General features: G+C 31.4%; 1 protein-coding gene across 12 annotated transcripts in view; it reads right to left on the bottom strand.

The window, feature by feature from the left end:
* LOC132743733 (KH domain-containing RNA-binding protein QKI-like) overlaps positions 1–19,823 on the bottom strand; it is a 57,003-nt gene that overhangs the window by 30,010 nt on the left and 7,170 nt on the right. For all 12 annotated transcript variants that reach the window (XM_060732284.1, XM_060732283.1, XM_060732287.1 and 9 more), the window contains exons 2-4: positions 5,545–5,678; positions 3,562–3,678; positions 1,766–1,909 (exon numbers count right to left, since the gene is read on the bottom strand). In XM_060732284.1, coding sequence (XP_060588267.1) covers positions 1,766–1,909; positions 3,562–3,678; positions 5,545–5,678 — 395 coding nt within the window. The remainder of the gene's footprint in view (positions 1–1,765; positions 1,910–3,561; positions 3,679–5,544; positions 5,679–19,823) is intronic.

The raw sequence follows: 19,823 nt of genomic DNA, 5'->3' as shown, positions 1-19,823 counted from the left end.
TTTCATATTAACTGACGGCATACAACGTTTAAAGTTTCACAGCAGAGAAATTGTAACAAATTTGATATAACCACTGTTTTGAATCTACAAGCTCAGTGCAGAAATAGAGGGTATGTTATGAATACAAAGTACTAATGCAATTTTGCTATGCTTGTCAACAGTAAATTCAATTTTCACTATTTCAGTATAGCTCGAATAAAATCTTTTATTTAACTGTAAAACATGGGAAATATCATTAGAAGAAATGATTGTTAGGTTTTAAGTCTCTTTGAAATAACTGAGGAAATCTGTTGATTCCACGTTAATTTGACATATCGAAACACAATGAAACTTGTGTTTTTCCAATCCAATGCTAACTTAATTAAACTTTTCATTTTGCCTGAAAATAATTAAAATTGATAAAAATTGGATAAAAAAAAACCAAGATCAATTCAGCTTTAGGATTTCTTATTTTTACTGGCAAAACCTTTGACCTTTGCATTAAAAAGGGGGAAAAATCAGTTTTAAGGAAATGCTTTGAAAACTAATGGTTTTAAACCCTTAATATTTAATTTAAATTAAAGATTTCAGATATCTTTTATTTATAAAATTTGCCTCTAATTAAAGCATTATGGGATCAGGTTCTAATTGGGTTGAAATCTTTGTGCATCACATGGAGTTATTACTTTGATACCCAACAGCTGATAGTTACCATCAGATACACTGATAAATTGATTTGAACTTGATGCTGGTTCCAAACTTTAGTGAAATATTGGTTCCCAACGCAATAAAAACAACTGTTTTGTGCCAACTAATGAATTATCTACTGAAATTTGAGGTATAAATAAAATATTTCTTGTACATTGGAATACTGAGACTAAATAGCTCCTGATTTCAAAGTCACAGACTAATCTATTCAGCATTTTAAGTGCTATCTTTAAATTAATAGCAGAATTTTATACTTGATTTATATACCCACTTTAATTCAAAAAATCTTATAAAATCTCTACATGTGCAATCTATGGATTGAATCAATTAATAACTAGTAATATATACAGTTACCAGCAAGTCTAGTAACTTCACCTTGACTGTATTGAATTGACTATTCAAAGAGTAAATAATTGCCGACCTTCAAAAAATCTTCAACACTTTTTCATAAAAATCGTTCAATATCAAACATGCATCAACTGGTATTAAGAAGTTTTTAGAGTTCCAATTGTATAAAAGTTTTGATAAATTTGGTCTTCTTTGCTAAACTTAAACTGAACATTAAAAGGTAATATATATACCTTGGTTCTTAAAACGGTCTTGATATCATAGGAGCAACAAAGAAGGCAATTTCTATTGTAATTTCCCACTCTTTGGTATGAAATAAATATACCCACATGTAAATCATACAAAAAAAGAATGTAAATAACTATATAAATATTCCAGAAAATTTATTTTAACCATCCCCACTCCTCCCCTTACATTAAACTCTTTTTTAAACAAGTTTTAAACATCTCGGTCACCTAATATCAAACTATATTGATAATTCAAGTCAATTTTATCTTTAATATATTGATAATTTATCCAAAAAAAAAGCCTACACCATAACTTATATCTTAAACTGACTGATTGAAGATAATGCCCGGAATCTCGTGCAGTCTCAATTTTTGTCCTCTGAAAGAAAATATTCATCATAACATTAACTTGCAATACAATCAGTGAAATACAGGTTTTATCCTCTTCCACACAGCATGCCACTGTGATATAATGATTTTACTACATAAATATATATACTTACTGAAGGCACCAATAATTTTTTTACTTCTTCCACGGCTTTTATTAATTTTAATTCAGATCTGCTCCTTGTATCTTCAACTGTGATCAACACATGTAATTCTTCATTTAAATGCTCCCAATTTGGCTTGCCTTTGTTCTGTTCTTCCTGTTATAATTAAACAGAAATACAATTAATATCAATCATTACCCCGCCGTATCTGTGGAATATACACATGTCCTATTTTATATTCAGAACTGTCCATTGCAAGAGGAAGAGATTTCCATGTTGTTCAGCCAACAGTATAGACCCCTACCCCAGAAATACTTTCCGGATAAACTTGTTGATTAAAGTCTATACAACTGTTATGGACAATTCATTATTGACAAGTGTATTAAAAGGGATCTGACTTGAACAAGCAATTATATGATTAACCAAATCTTTTGTAAACTTAATGCAAGACTTAGTTTTTCTTTAAATGGCAATTGGCAGGTTTCTTACCTGCCAGGAACAAGACTTCTTGTATTGTTTTTTTTCCTTATCTAAAATAGTTTAAGAAATTTAATTTTATACTCTCTAGTTCAAAAACAACTAGCCCTTGAGATACAGTCTTGCTTATATAAAATAGGAGTCGCCTAGTTTAACTTCGCACAATACAAGGTTTTCCCCCTGCTATTTCAGGAAGTTAAAAAGTATCAAATAAATGAAAGCTATTTGCTTTCTAACCTACTTTTCCATTTGGTAGTTTACTATTTCAGCCATCAAATAATTCTTATTACAACAATGACATCAACAACAACTTTTTACACCTATTTCCTTCTATTACAAAATAACATGGTGAATTAATTTATCAATGTAAACACAGGGATTAAAATGCCTCATAAATTCATAAGTGTATTTTCTTAAAAAACACTTGCATGGTAAATTAATTAATATCAATTAATTAATGTCTCTTTGTTTCAGGAGGAAAAAAACTTGTCAAATATTCATTACAAAGTTCACAGACATCACAAACTAAACTTTGATTTTTATTTATCCCCAGTTAAATGTTAATGCAATCATTTTCTTAAAACACTAACATCCCTAATGTTACATAATGGATAAGTCCTATTTTGAATTTATAATTATCACGTTTTATATGGGATGGGATTTTTTAAAGGTAAATATGGTAAAATTAAACCAGTCTATTTAGACAGCCGGGATGTGCGGTAAGTCGACTTGGCATTATACTTATGGCATAGGAGTCATCACCAATGCCTGCGCTTGATGACTTAATTCATTCAGCAGATGTTTTGAAATTACATAATGCAAATCTTGTTTTCATTTCTTAAATTAATGTAGTGTCATAATGTCTGTGTCATATTCCTGTGCCATAAATCATCTTATAATATAACGAAAATAACAAAACTGCCAACAGTTTAGAATGCTAAATTATCTATAGTCTTACATATAGCTTTACCATCAATTTTCAAAAAGCACTTGAAATAACATTTTAACTTTAGTCCAAACTAAAAGCATTTACTTATAGATAAAGAATCGGGAAGAGAATGCCCTATATATAGGACATGTTGAATGGTAAGATCATTATTTAACATTTACCCGCCTAAATTCGTATAATGAGCCTGCATTGCTTTTCATTATGATACAGTCTCTACTAAAACTGGGTCGCCAACAGCAGAGTCTGGTCAGAACGTGCAAGGCTTTGCACCATGGCCTAGCTCTATACTGGTGACAAAGACTGTTCAAGCATCACAGGATTAACATAGGACTAACAATTGTTCAAGAGTTATATTTTAATATTAATAATTATTGTAACATACCTTTGCTTTGTCTCTCATTGAGCCTTTCCCTCGTACCATTATTTTGCACCCTGTGTATTGTTCTAATTCTTTTGCCGTCATACCTCGCGGCCCCAATATTCGACCCACAAAATTGAACTGAAAAGCACAATTCAAAAATTGATTAAAACAATCTTCATCATTTTAATATAACAACCAATGGTTTTCTTTAGTATTCAAAGCAACAAATTGTTGCAACATAAAACTGAAGCAACAATGTTGTGCTTGTCCAAAAACCAAAAATTTAAAACAGCTTGAAATGCTTATCAAAATCAAAACACTACTGCACCAGTTTTCGTATTCAAAACTGTACAGCACACATGCATTTTTTGTAAATCATACAGCTCTGGTACAAGTTTTGACAGATTATCACGTTTTAAGAGTTTGTTCTACAAGTTCTTAGCCAGGTACATTGTACAAGTAATTTTCTTTCAGTTTGTATCATGTACAAAGACTGGGAAATTTTTTTTTGTTACTACTACTTCCTGATTGATATGCCAGTTCTTTGCTACTCAGATCATTTGTTCTGCCATTTCAAACTTGTTCTAGAATAATTATCATGGAGTTCTGCGAATACAAGTGTTCTTTCTGTATTAAATCTGCCAAAATTTTCTTTTGTTTATATCCCTATATTCTCTCCGCACTGGTCTTTGGCTCTAACTGCCTGTACAATGTTTTTTTGGCTACCTACTTGTTTTTTTGTACATATAATGCAAGTTAATGCTTTGTTTTCATTAGGATAAGACATGTATCCACTTACACAATGTTATAGCTTTGTATTTCTTAAAAATGCCGCACATATGTGGCATTAATATAATACACAGTCATATTACAACAAAAATTTGAAGAATTATCATTCAGTTTACAGAAAGTTTTTCTTCATATCAAACAGTTTTAAATTTCTTTGAGATCAACTGTCTTCCAGTATTTTATACACATGTACATGTATGGTGTACAAAAAAGCAACAGGTGCACATCCTGATATAATTTGATATTTTAATTACACGCTTTTTTTGGTAATGATATTTGAGGCAATATCAGTATTGTTAGAGTTTTGGAAAGGAAAGCCTCAGTTATAAAACTTGATCGTGGGTACATGAATAATAAAACTTGATATTATTAGGTAAATGTTAAAAGTTAACATGATATGATATACTAGGTATGGAAATTGAGACCAGTAAAAAGTTTCAAATTGCTAACCAGTTTCAAATTGCTTATCATCCATATCCTGCAATTTTGAAACTGAAAATAGGTCCCTTTTCCCAAATGAAAGTCTAACAAAAAATGTTTTGACTAACAATTACCTTAGGCCTTATTTAATTATATTCAATCTTATATATGATACACATTAGTGGCACTTCCCCTGTTCTTAGCTTTAAATCTTGAGTCTTGTTTTTTCTTATCAAATAAATCTTGGTAAAAAGGCTTCAGTTCCCTTCCACAAGCCTTAAGCAGAAACTTGAAAGTCTCCAATCTTTTGTCTCTATATTTAACTTGACCCAAAATGATCAATTTCCTATCTTGAAAACTTAGGTCAAAACCTAATGTTTAAAGGTTTATTACTGCAATTATCTTTTAGTTTACTTTGACTTTATTTCAATATTTATGGACAGGTCTGAACCAATCAGAAGCTTACAAAACACCAATTTCCCCTCACCAAAACTTTCTAATGTATATGAAACTTTATGTAATATATAAGCAGGAAGACATTGATATGCAGGAGACGTTTTAACATTTCCTCTGTATGTATTAACATTTTCTATAAAACAATGCCCTGTCTTAGTTTTTCACCGGCACATTTTGTCAAAACATCATCTGAAATGATGCCCACCCAAGAAGCTGTCATGGTTATGTGCTATTTACATTCTGCAAATCATACAGGCTGTCTGTTCATCTACCATGAATGGCAATATCTCTTCAGATATTTCTTGATTTTAAATGTCCATGATAACATTGACAACTTACTTCTGGATGTTCTTTGACTGGTACAAATAATTTTTCGGATAATGTGACTATAGGACCCTGGGGTTCTGGCAGATTTAACGGCTCTCGCGCGGTGGATTTGTTGTGAAACAAGCATAATCTTACTCTGTTTATTTCTGAAAAGATACAAAAATAGAACCAAATTAAGCAATTTATATTAAAACTTGTATTTAGTATTGAATTTAATTCAATTTATTGTCCCAGCCAGATGGTACCTGTTTATCTGTTCTCCCTGTGAAAAGACAAGTCTAGATTTAAACAAATCATAATTTGCTTCCTGAAATTCTCATCTAGATATAATGAAATACATATTTTATATAATGTAATACATAATTTTATAATATGACAATTAACCCTTTTTCATGTATATTTTGTTAAGATCATGTACAGTAAAAGATATGATATTTAAATAATGGCTTGGTTTTTGGTTGTTGTTTTTATGATTTTCAAACACTTCTTGGTCATATCAGTGGTTAGTCCAACGAAACAGCCTTCCTGTAAAACTTAGCGATATCTTCCCAAGTGACCAACTAATAATCTGACACATTTCCTGAATCAGTGGTTAGAGACATATGACCATTAGACATTATGTATGCCATTAATTGACACACAAATATTTAGTCCAGCCTTGGATTATACCAGTAACCCTGGAATACAAATCAAAACCTCTCCCTAATGAGCTAAACGGCCGGTATCTGTACATTTCACTGCTTTCTTATACTCCAGAAGCTAGAGTATTATAAATAATATTAACTAAAATCATGCTCAATTTAGGTTCAAGCAAGTGTTTTTTTTCTATTCAATTAAACATCTATAGCCCCATCAAAGTTCATCAAGATTTATCAAATTTATTTCAATATTTTCAATTACTCACTGATGCATTTAATATGAATCTGATAAATATATTTGTATTTATATATTTATATATTATATTAAGCAGGCTCACAAGTTCATAAACAGTTCATCGTCTTCACATCATAACTAATTGTGTTCAATGAGACAGAACAAAACTTTGAAAAATTTAATACATATCATTTCATTTACTATAGATTATATCAAACATGTAAAGATTTTGTCTTACATTTACAAAAATCTGTACGATTTTGAGAAATCTCTAAATCAAACAATAGTAAGTTACAACTGTTTTACACAAATCCTTCAGTTTCCAGAGACCTTGAACATTCTTAATTATTGGCAGTAACTATAAAATTTCAAATTGTAAATTCTTTAAAAACAATGTACTTTGAAAACAGTATATTTTAAAAATAATATGCTTTAAAGTTGTTGAAGTATATTTTTTTCCCCAAATTCTTTAAACTATTCTTCCTTGATCAACTAACAAAAATAATGTCTTAAGATTTGACAGATTAGAAACATAATCTGTAGGAGACTGAAAGAGCAAACATAGATTATCATCTCTTTTAACATCCTGCACTAAAAACAAACACATTATACCAGCATCAACATTTGGATCTTAAGAGTAAAATAAAACCTTCTTCTATACAGAAACTTAAAGAAAGACAATATACAAAGATAGAAATATCAATACACAGACGATGAGTTACAAAAACATCAGTTGTTTCTTTGACCCCTCCTGACCAGTCTTTTGATTGTTTTGAAAAATTATTTTGTCTTTGCATTCCAGACTGCTGGCCTCCTGGACATCAGAATGCTTGTTTCTCATTACTTTAGGAATGTCATGATAATTGGGGCTCCTGATAAACTAATTTCAGATTTGGACTTCTGTTTACAAAAGTCGACTTTCTAGAATTTCACTCCAGTGGGTATTGATAATAGTATTTGTCTATTAAATTAGGACTTCAGCTAAAGCAGTTACCACTTAAAGCTGGAATCTGCTCTGCATATTTCCTAACAATGCATATTTTGTGAACAGGAAAATTAAAGATTTTAACATGGTGGTAAAATTCAAACAGATTTCAGGAACATAATTGAGCCGCGTCGTGACAAAACCAACATAGTGCATTTGCGACCAGCATGGATCCAGACCAGCCTGCGCATCCGTGCAGTCTGATCAGGATCCATGCTGTTCGCTTACAAACTCAATTACAAGTAGAGAAACTGATAGTGAACAGCATGGATCCTGATCAGACTGCGCGAATGCGCAGGCTGGTCTGGATCCATGTTGGTCCAAAACCCACTATGTTGGTTTTGTCCGGACGCGGCTCATATAGATTTCAGTTCTTCAGAAATGTTTTAATGAGATTTTAGAAACATGTTAACATCTAAAACATTATTATTAATCTGTATCATTTATTGCAATACATTGACACCATCATTTCACAAACAACTTACCAAACTTGGCAGTAACCTTTATTAAAAGCTGATACGGGTAGAGATTCGAATTTGCCACCAGGATAAAGCCATACCAGCAGGCACATCCTGCCACCAAAATTAATGAACGGCAGTTTCAAAAAAGGGAGCTGGACAAGTCTATTTAAGAAATATACCTGTAAAGGATTTAAGATAATCAATTTGGTACTAATTGAAAGATTATAGTAGTCACTGGGTGTAGGTGTAAATAATTACAATCCTGTTATAATTCACTTTAAATTATTTGTATCAAAACAAACAACATCACTGCTTTTGATGGAAAGTTCTCCGACAGGTTATTATTTTTAGATCAGACTTATCACAGATACAAATGTACAGCTTTGAAATCAACATTTTTTTATCTGTAATTTCTACTTGTTTATACAGTTCTCCCTTAGCAAAAGTGAAGACATGCCAGCATTTTGAACAAATACTGAGAAAAACTCGTCCAAAAAACAATTTATTTACCAAGTTTTTAGCATACAAGCTTCGCACATAAAGCAAGTACAGGAAGGGTAAGTCAAACTAGCTGCCAAAAATATTATTTACCCCAGTTTTTTTACACATGTAAAAATGAATGAATCTTTCAGCAGTTCCTTGATTGACTACTACGGAAACATAGGAACATCATGTTAATAGCAAGAACATGTACATTCCTAAATTATCTTCCCTTAATAGCATTACCAGACCTCAATCAGTCAAGAAACAGTTAAAATATGTACATAATGTCAGCCTCATTCACCAATATACATCATGAAAACTGATTCTTCTTGTAAATAAAAAACAAAAACATATTTCTCCCACCAAACACAATATTTCAAAACCGGTCATAAAAATTTGTGTATAAAGCTATTCATATTTTCTTGCTGAAAGAAAAGCAAGGTAATTTTGGAAGTATGTTAATTAGGGTGCTAATTGGAAATGTGTGCGGCCAAAACGGGATTAACAACTGTTATAATGTTTAGAACTTAATTATTCACAAAGGGCCTGATAACTTTCACTGAAAAGAGTTTATATCTTAAAGTTGAAAGAATTTACTTTCATGTTAGTAGTTACCTGTTTGAGGTTTCAAATAGAATGAAGTGTTCATTTGTTTTGATCTAAAGTTTAGGGAATACACCACATGGTTAATTAATCTAGATTTTGGCACTTTCTTACCAAACATTTAGAGAAACATGAAATAATTGATGGAGGTTGTATGATCAAAAAATATACTTCTCAATTCATTTGTTTAACCTTAAAGACAAAGGTTTGAGACCCAATGAGCAATTACCTAGGCCTTATTCACAGTTAAATTTGTTAAATGAACTTCTGTGGAACAGGTCCATTCTGATGATTGTCAGTGTTTGCAGTAAAGAAAATCGAACATATGCCAGATATTGGTGGAATTGGTAGTTTTTCACTGCAGATCACGGCAGTAAGCCACATTGAATTTACCAAAGCACAGGTCAGCCCCCGCAACTATCAAGCAGTTTGCCAGTTCTAGTTGCCTTCACTTTCTCAAGGAACTGAAACTTATGTTCATGCCAGAGCAGAGGTACCGTGCCAATGACCCTGAAAGGACATACCAGATATGCAGACTGGTCTGGCATATAGACAAGTCATTATCAGTGCAAGAAGACCATTTCAACCCTTAGAGTAAATTTTATGCTAACTAGGGACATTTAACAGCCAGTATCTGAAAATCACTAATAATTATTAGAAAAGAACACATTTTTTTGTTTATGATACATTTTTATAAGGAGAACTTGTCAAAACTTTGATTTATTTATGCATTCCCACCAACAATTTATTGACACAACCTTGTAGTCTGATGGCAAGATATTATGTTTGATGTTCAGTGGTTTTGACATTTATGTCAGACAAAAGGACTTTTGATGTGCACTCCTGTTTTCCCAGAACATTTGGCCATATCTTCAGGAGCTTGGCTTCATCAATAAATCTGTATAGAAGAATCATAAAACCTTTCAGGAAGATTTGTTAGTATCCCAGCAACATATCAATCAAAGGACTAATAAACATACTTCCTTCATTACTGATGTGATTAACTTACCTAGAACTGCAAAAGCTTAATAGGATTTCCTTTTTCAATTACAGGTAGGGGACACTTAATATTTCAGTTTCCACAAAATATAACAGAAATTATTAATACAACACTGTAATTTGTATACAAGTATTTCACTTAGCCTAATTCCTTACATCTTTGAAATCTTTGCTAATCAAGAAGATTAATCAAGATTACCAAGATATTCAAAATTTTAATATTAGTCTTATCATGTTTTTTGTTTTTTGTAAACTCAAAGCAAAATCAAAGAGAAAGACAGACAAAAATTAAAGCAAATATGACACCTGGTAAATCTCAAGGATGTCGTACACTACAATTTGGGCTATCAATGTGTCAGCGTTTGTCATATATGTGAAATACATTCATGAAATACAGAGTGTGTTTGTCACCTCAGACGAAAATTTCATCTTGATGACCAAACTAATACGAATATTTCAACACATACCTTCATAAAACTATCCATCAAAAATCTACCAATTATCAATTAGGAGATGTCACGGCCCCTAAGGGTCAAAGTACAAATTACCTTAATAATACAGGTATGTACAAATTCATTAAGTAATCAAGATAGACAGCTATGTACCTAAATAACCATACAGATCTGAATTCATCTTGAAGATTTGTTAATTAAAGTATCATTAATTGCCAAATGACATTTTGTCTTTTTTATTTATGATGCTTGAAAATGCAATAAAAGATGCCATGTTAGCATGACTTTTGATCTTTGATAATTCAGAAGCATTGTTCAATTCTGTAACACCAGACAAAGTACAAGATCAGATAAATTTGAAAATGAGTGACCTTAGAACAAACTGATTGCTAATTAAACAACTAATGAGGAAAATGGAATTATTAATGGACCATTATTATCATGTTTTATCAAAATATAAACAGTTCTAAAAACACATGGTTGTTGAGCCAGTTTATGTTTATACATCGTGATGGCAAAACAGCAAATCTGACAGCTGTATTTAATGCACTGCATGCATTCATTGCTCATAAATATGTTGTTTTTTCATCAGTGCAAAGCAAGAAACATTAAAAACAATATGAATTTCAAGAACTGAAAACAACAATTTTCTTATCTGTTTAGATTTCAAACATAAGTAGTCAATGAAGTTAAATTGGTGCAATAATTATACCTGGCATAATACCTTATAACTGCAAATCGGCTCTTACTCGGCAGTAATTAGTGTAGCCGCTATTTCATGAAGAAACCAGTGCTGATATTGAAAATTGTGATTGGCATATTTTAATTCGCCAGGTCAGGTGTTTCTAAAAAGGCTGATAACACTGTAGCAATGTGAGGATACATTCAAATTTATTACATAGATAATGCACGTGGAGCTCAGCTCGCAGAGACAAATGTGAACACAGTAACATTTTGATATCCTTTAAACTCTATGAAAAATGTCAATTATTAATTACTGACTGTTTTATATTTTCTAAAAAAAGTAAGCAAAACATTATTTTGTTTCATATGACAGGAATGAATTGCATTAACAATCCTAGATATTGTTGAAAACTCATTGTTTTACATGCCAGATTAAGTAATTGGACCCCATCCTTGTTTGTTCGTGACTGCTGGGGAAAAATAATGTTATGCTTAATTAAAGAGGTGACACTTTCTATATTTTTATCTGATATCGAGTTGTAAGAGCCGATTTGCAGTTATATGGGTAAGAGTTCGATAAGACTCCCTACGGTCGTCTTAATACGAACTCTTACCCATACATAACCCTCCTTAAAACTGAACTATCAGAGGGAGGGACTATCTTACACTATGTATTAAATCTTTTATATCAATTTGTGGCATAGAAATACTCTAGGCAAGTGTTTCGATTAAAGCACAATTTTTCTGTTGTTGCATAAAATACATGCAACTTTTTCCTTCATTATAATTCAATTAAACCACAATTAGGATGTTGACAGATGCCCTAGGGGCAGTTTATTCATGTCATAACTAAATGGCAGAATGTTGACAATGTTAACTGTTTTATTGTGAGAAGAAATAACCTCACACCTTTAACTGAATAATTACCTAAACTTATCACACTGTCAACAGCCAATCACATTACTGCACTTATTTTGAGAGAGCCAAGGTAAAATATATATCAAATCATTTTGCTCCTCTACACAAAAACAGATTTTAACTTGAAATGTATCTTGCAAAAATATAATATTTAATGTAGAAGTGGAGAAAGTTGTGGTGATAGGGGTAATGAAGGAGGACTGAATCAATTTCAAGAACATGTTCTTCAATATAACGAACACCTTAACACTCCAGTGGGCCATGCTCTTGTATAATTAGAAAGTTATTAAGTTTACAAAGATGTCAAATCTGTCAAGATATCTGTTAATCTGCAATAATGATCATATAACATTTCACTTACATTTTATTAAACAGACAGATCAGTACTGACTTACATAAAAATACCAAATGGGGATTACCAGGACAATGATTACAAGACGTCATGAAAAAATATTCATCAGATAAAAAATGCTGCTTATAATTGCGGAATTAATGCATTGTGCTTTTGTTGTATAGTCGAGATACCAGAAATGCATTCAATTAACAATATTCATTCCATTATATGTAGACTGGATCACCAGATTATCATTATATATCACTCTTCATTTGATGCAATCAATCTAAATAAAAGACACCAGTCTACAATAACATTACAACAGGACACCACTCATAAAAAAGCATACCAGTCTGCAAATACAACAGTAAGAAAAACGTTCAGTACACAGTCTGCTATTTTTCTTACGAGGCTAATCTATATCCTGCCTGCACCTGATTATGACATGACAAACAATCTTTCCTACAAAAGCCATTATCTCTCCTTCTTGTTTTTTTTTCTGCTAGGCTTGCAGAACAATACACAGGCAATCAAAAAATTACAGGAAGCATTTGACATGATTCTCATTCCATTTTTTGACAGTAAGACTACAAGAAGATACATCATTTAAAAGAGGAATTAAACTTTATTAAAAACACATGGTAAAAACAATATTTCCACAGGTGGTACCATAATATACTTCATAATAGCTGGTCAAGAAGGATTCACACTTGACTACATAGTAAATAACATATTTGCCTAAAAAAAAACAAATGCAAATCTGGTAAAAAAAGAATCTTATTTCAGTGTTCAGACACTTAGAAGGCAAGTACAAAATTTAATAATTTGCAAACTCTTTTAAAAGTATTTCATACCTAAATGTTTAAATGTATGTTCTTCCAATAAGGTACTCAACTCATGTTTCAGTGACAAAACAAGCAGTATATTATCTGACAACAAACTGGCATGTTTAAAAGTTTGAGTCCTAAATCAAGGTAAATTCTGTCCTTACTAAAACATGCTACCTTTTAACTAAAAGAATTTCACCCATAATTTAACACAACAATGTAAAGAATTTTGATGAAAAATGTCTACAGATATTTCTGCAATGAAGTGAATTAAAACCCTCATCTGGCAGATGAAATGAATATAAAATATTGCACATAAACTGCTCATTCCTCAATCAAGGTATGTGTATGGATAGCACAAAAGCAATAACTCAGCCTTACAATAATCCAATTAATAAGCAATCTGTATCAGATTTTCTGCAAAGGAATATTGCTGCTAATTAATTTCGCTATTTGTTTAGGAAACAATAATGAAACTCATCCTCAATATCATAATTAATGCATATTATACAGTGCTATGTATTACCTCAAATATTCACACCAGTAGTCAACTAACAAGGGGATACTGTAACACCTCATCAAAGGCAAACAAAAAACATTGAATGATCTTATTATTCATTGAAACGAAATTAATAACAATGTATTTGCAATGTTGTATCTTTAAACTCTACAATTGTTTTCATCTAGTTGGTCCCCATTCATTCACAGAGGTAGTTTTTTTACAGCAATCTGCCAGTTCATGGCAGAACTTAATCTAGAAATTACAAGAAAAGAGATATTTTTCTCAGTAGTATAAGCTTTGTATCTTATGCAAAGGCAGATATTTGAGTATTGGTTAACAGTTGAAAATTGCTCAACTCCAGATGATTTGACAGACTCTAGATTATTTTGAAGCACATCTAGTTCCTGAAATAATTACAGACACCTTATCTGTAAAGAAAAGAGAGAACATAAGTGATTCATAAAGCATTTTTATACCTGAAAATACCAACTGGGGGGAAAGCAACAAGTTTATTTGTAACTGTTTTCATGGCTTTGAGGAACACTTAATTACATACAGATCTATGGAACATCAACCAATCACTCTGGTAACTATTTTTGTCTTGAAAAGACACTTGAATAATTATCTTATCTTGTAAAGCCATTGACTTCTCCAACAATGTCATAAGGGCAACATAGGAGGTCAATGTAGAAGCAACCTCAATGGCATTCCATTATCATTTCAGGGAAAAGCAAATGCCTCAAAATCTATAAATGCCAAGCAATCAACATGGTCAAATAACCTGAAAACGATCTGACCATGGCAAACAGTCAAAAACAAATCAATGAGGTACAACAGATACCTCAAAACTTCCCAATCAAGTCTGTAAACTAATCTGTTCAGACAAAGACACTCTTGGAGGAAGTTCACTAGAATTATATAAACCCTTTATGTCCCCACTTAAAAATGCAAAAAAAAAATGTAAATAACATCAATCTCAAACTAACAAAACCCAGTCTTTATTAGCAGAGTGGCATTTTATCAATTTCTACAATCCATTTCCAGTATTTCCAAGTCTTCAAAATTATAAGAAGCATGAGTAAAGAGATGGTCAAGGCTACTTTTTTATCTTTATTAATCAAAACTCTAAAACATTAAGAAGGAAATAAAGTGATCAATGCCCGGTCAGTGTTTGGTCAACACCATGAGGAAAAAAAAGATGATAATATGCAGAACATGTATTACAGTATTTCTCATGGGTACATATAACATGGTGTTTTCTGAGAGGATGAACATAGCATGATCACAGCCAAATACCAGATGTAGACCATCTATCTGTCAATAAATGAATCTCTAAAATCAGGAAGCTTTTAAATATGGCAGGCTTTGGCAGCAAACTCTTCTCAAAAGAAATCTTCGCTTGTCTTAATAGTACAAACTTGAACTTACAATTTTCTCCACTTAAAACACTTTCCCTACAGAATACGAGTGAACTATTCATAAAAGTTACTTCAGAGAGATTATAAAGTTTAGATAATGAGCCAAAGTAGTTCTTACCAATAAGTAACAAAGAAATATTTAAAGTTAAATAACAGTTTTAAATATAAGTTATAAGCAGAATGAAGATAAATCCACATATAATTTGTGTGATGATGATTTGAAAAAGAACCCTTTAAGAAATGAGAAATAAATTAGTTATATAGTAAAACATATTACAACAAAAACATTTTATTCAGGAAAATTGGATCATGGGGACGCCAATTTTTTGTCAAGCGAGAAGGAAGTCTCTCCATATACCTTGCTTAATCAAGTTAAAAAACCAAAATATCATAATCATATGAATGAATGCCATATTAAGGACAAGGGCCGACTTCAGCAAAATAACTTTTAAAATGTTGGAATACCCTGAAAGGATTTGTCCTATTGTCATGCTATTTCAAATTTGAAACAGTGTCCTGATTATCAGTTTTAGGGAAATTATAATCTAAATTTGAAAGTTGGTCAGCAAACAGTTCAGAAATTAACAGAGACCTGGGCAGACAGGGGTTTGGCTTTATATTGGTGGCATAGGATATACAGGGTAGGATTGTTAAGGCTGATTAAAATTGTTCGTTTGTTTGATTGGGTTTTACGTCACACCGACACAGTATAGGTCATATTGGCGACATTCCAGCTTTACTGGTGGAGGAAGACCTCAAGTGCCCTTCTGTGCATTATTTCAGGCACCTGAGTAGAACCACTGACGTTCGGTAAGCTAGCTGGATAGCTGCCTGGCATGAAAGAATCCAAAGTCCCTGTCGGGATTCGAACGGACAACGGTGAGGGGCAAACGTTTGAAGTAAACGACCTTAAAACCACTCGGCCACGGATGCCACTTGTTAAGGCTGAAAAAGTAGACATGTCAAGACAGTAATTAAACATCCATAAAATAAACAGTTAATCTCAAGACACCTAAAACCAAAGCACCCAGTTATCCAGCAAAAAACAGTGTTTCTGAAATGACTTGATTGGCAAAAGGAGATTTGTGTAAATCAAAACAAGTTTACTATTTACCTCATACATAATACAAACATTCTGCTTATCAAAATTAAACAGGTAAGAAATGTTGTATTTTATATGAGATGGCAGAATTATATAGATGGTATCAATTAATTACAGACTTTTGTATTTAATTTAGTTGTGCTCCCCATTAATTGTGCCTCTTATTTCTTTGATAAATAATTACAGATGTAAAAGATTTCTTCTATAATTTATATGAAAAAAAATGTTAATAAACATGATTTTTATAAAGCAATTTATTTCTTTATCATTAATTACAGGATTTAATACCAAGGGAATAAAATACATAAAAATACTGTAATAAAACACTGTTGTATATTTCATTCTTTATACAGTTTGCTTTTACATGACAAGTGTTTTTAATTTTCAGTAAAATAGTTTCCATGTTCCCTTTCAAAAAGTTCCCACGGTAGCTCCAGAAACCAAAATTACTGAATTTAAGCTCCATAATGAGTGTATATGAGTCATAAAACATGCTTTTACACAAGCATATGGAAAACTTAAAACACGTGTAACAGCGAGTAATACACACAAAAGAAACACTGTTACAAAAGACTGCAATATCTTAACCTAAATCAAAAATCGATGCTTAAAGGTGGAAAAATCATCATAAATAAAAATGAAACCAAAGACTTGAAAACAGTGCCAAAGAAACAACCAAAAGACTTAAGTTATTGAAAAAACACCTGTTGTACAAATTAGAAACAAAGATCAGTCTATGCACTCAGATTGTCAAGTTGGTGACCGAGTTGATCAAAATTTTGTTAATTTTTGGGTATTTATGGATTAGTTGACAATAATAATACCATCCAGTTTATCAATCTGTTTGATCAGAAATCAATGTTCCGATTTGAATAGCAGTATAATGAATGCATATCGTATGACCAATAAAGTGTGTGAATGACGGGATATTTAGTGCCTCCTATTTCCATCTTTTGTCATCTCTGTAAACTTAACTTGAATTTTGAAACAACAAACTCAAATTTCAACATACAACAATGTCTATTTTACTTACATAGAAAGGTAACATTACATCAAAGGGGATCAATACTTAACAAACTTTAGACAGGTGGATGACCCTCTTTTACATGATAATTATAATCCTCATTTTTCAAAATTAAGCTATATTTTGAAAAATTCTCCCTCTTTCATCCTTAATGTTATTATCAAAACAAAAACAATCGGATTTCTTTGGATAATGGATGTGAAAGCAACTGTTTTAAAGAAAAATAAATCTTAAAAGATAATTATAATCTTACAAATTTTGGCATACGGGAATCATTCTATCTATGCCTCGTTTCTACAAAAAAATACTTTATCATCCTTTTTATAATAATAAGAAAAGAATCACCTAAAAAACAAAAACAAAAACCACAAGAACAAACATTGTTTTAGAGGCCTGTTGTACTATACAGTACAAATATTTTAAGGTTTGGATAAGCATCTTAGATAAGAAATATACTGTTCTCCAATGTTTTCTGTAACAAAGACTTTGTAACATTTTCGTATGCAAAAACGTAATTAAAATTGTCTTCAGCGTAACCAAATATCGGGGTATTGTTTGAAACCTATACAAAAGATACGGGTAAGTTATCGTAAAGGAAGTATTGTGTCATATTCAAGATGCAAATCATGGGACATGTTGAATAGATACAATGGCAAATTGTGACCAACGAAGCATTCCACATAAAAATAACCTGATCATAATAACATTATACAGTCATGTACAAAAAAATCCTCGTAAAGAATATTATAAGGACCCATTTTTTTTCGTAAAAAAAATGAGATGCATAACTGCCAAATTTAGTTTAAATTTCATTTGTACAGTGGCTATTTTCCACACAATACTTTTGTTTGCTTTAACATCTGACAACTGTTTGTTTTTTCGTGTCTTCTATTTAACTTCACAAAAATACTTCCCTCTGTAAAATGCAGCAGTACATTAAATGGCTAATATGAAAATGATGTTCAGGAAAACAGTTTTATCACAGAAGAAATTCGCCACAGGCCTTTTTAGAGATTTAAAATACAGTGGAGAAAATTTGATATTCTGCTGTTTTTATGTGTTAACGTTAAAACAGATAAATTTGCATTTATGCTTCAGCTCCAGGAATTAAAAGTCCCCTTTAATTCAAAAGCAGTTTGATTCAAAACTTGTATAAAAACTACAAAACAAGAAAACCAGCAATGAAATTCACACTACGTGTTGGTTTTTTATCCAAGACATTTTTTAAGAGCTATAAATACTGTGTACAGAAATCAGTGTTTAGTGCAATTTTCTTATGATACATATACACTTGAAAGATAGGATCTTTTATATATCAGTTTAGCTGCAATGTGTGAATAAAGAGAAAATTCCCCCATTCATTCTGAAGATTTTACAGATGCTTACATGTCAAAACTTGTTTTTAGTTTTGACTTACAGCCTTTCTAATCAGATTAAAATATTGAATATATCTATACAGTGTCCATAAACAACTTGACAGGGGCAGAAAAAAATCTTCTGATAGGGGATTAGCAGCTATGTAAAGCCGTCCATTGTATCAAATCTTAATCCTAAATTGTGCTATACACAAGACCTATTTTGACTAAACTTTAATGTATTAACTGTGACTTATTTTTTTTAAAAACCTGAAAAAAGATTAGCTTGACATTTTCCTTTATGCTTTCCCACAAGACAGAAAAAATGAAATTAGCCTAGTTTGATTGACTAACTAAGAGTATTAATAACCTCTTTATTTATAAGTATAAAATGTCCCAAATTAAGCATCTGACATATATATTTTGACTTTGTGAACAAAGTGGCCCCTATGGTCTCACACATGTGTTAATGATCCCTTGTATCAACACTCCTTACACTGATAAGTTACAACACACTAATTGAAATTTCCTGTGTATAGGGTGGCAAAACTAACACAGCTCTAGAGGGAATGACCTCAGGAAATCTAAGTGAGGTGCACTGATGTAGGCCTGATAAGCATGCAATTTTATCAAAGAAACATTATCTTAGAATAATGCGATTCAGTTCAAGATCAGAAATAAATATTACTATAGCCTATGTGATTATCTCTCTGTTTATCTACAATAATCAATATATAACAAAGATAATATCATATCTTCAAGTAAGTTCTAACCATTGACAAATGGCATTAAAACAAATGATATTTAACCATATATGTTTCTTATGGTCAAACAGATCTGTAAAACAAATACCTATAAATAACTCTGAATTTTAAGCCTTAAATCTATACTTGAGGTTACTATAGATGACTTTATATTTATCAATTCATTATGATATTTATATATATAAACATATTCCAAGTCATAACAAAGGGTGTTGTGTATATGCAGATTAAATGTGTAAATTTAGATATATTATATAACCGGAGATGACTCATTAACTTTGTATGCCACTATAATATGACTATTTCAACCAAAAACATGACGGACACACTTGTATAATGCTTACTGTTAAAATGTTTTAAAAAAAGAATACGAAAAAAAGAACATATTTATTTAATAACCGTCGCAATAGACTTGTGTAATCACCACTTATTATCATACGACCAATTAAAATCAATAAGGCCAACATTTTTTTATAAAATGTTTTACGGGACCGCCGACCGTATTTT

The sequence above is a fragment of the Ruditapes philippinarum genome, unplaced genomic scaffold, assembly GCF_026571515.1.
Source record: "Ruditapes philippinarum isolate M1 unplaced genomic scaffold, ASM2657151v2 ctg1136_1_1_1_1, whole genome shotgun sequence".
In the NCBI taxonomy this organism is placed as follows: Eukaryota; Metazoa; Mollusca; class Bivalvia; order Venerida; family Veneridae; genus Ruditapes; species Ruditapes philippinarum.
The sequence above is the reverse complement of the archived record's forward strand: the minus strand, read 5'-3'. Positions and strand labels throughout refer to the sequence as shown.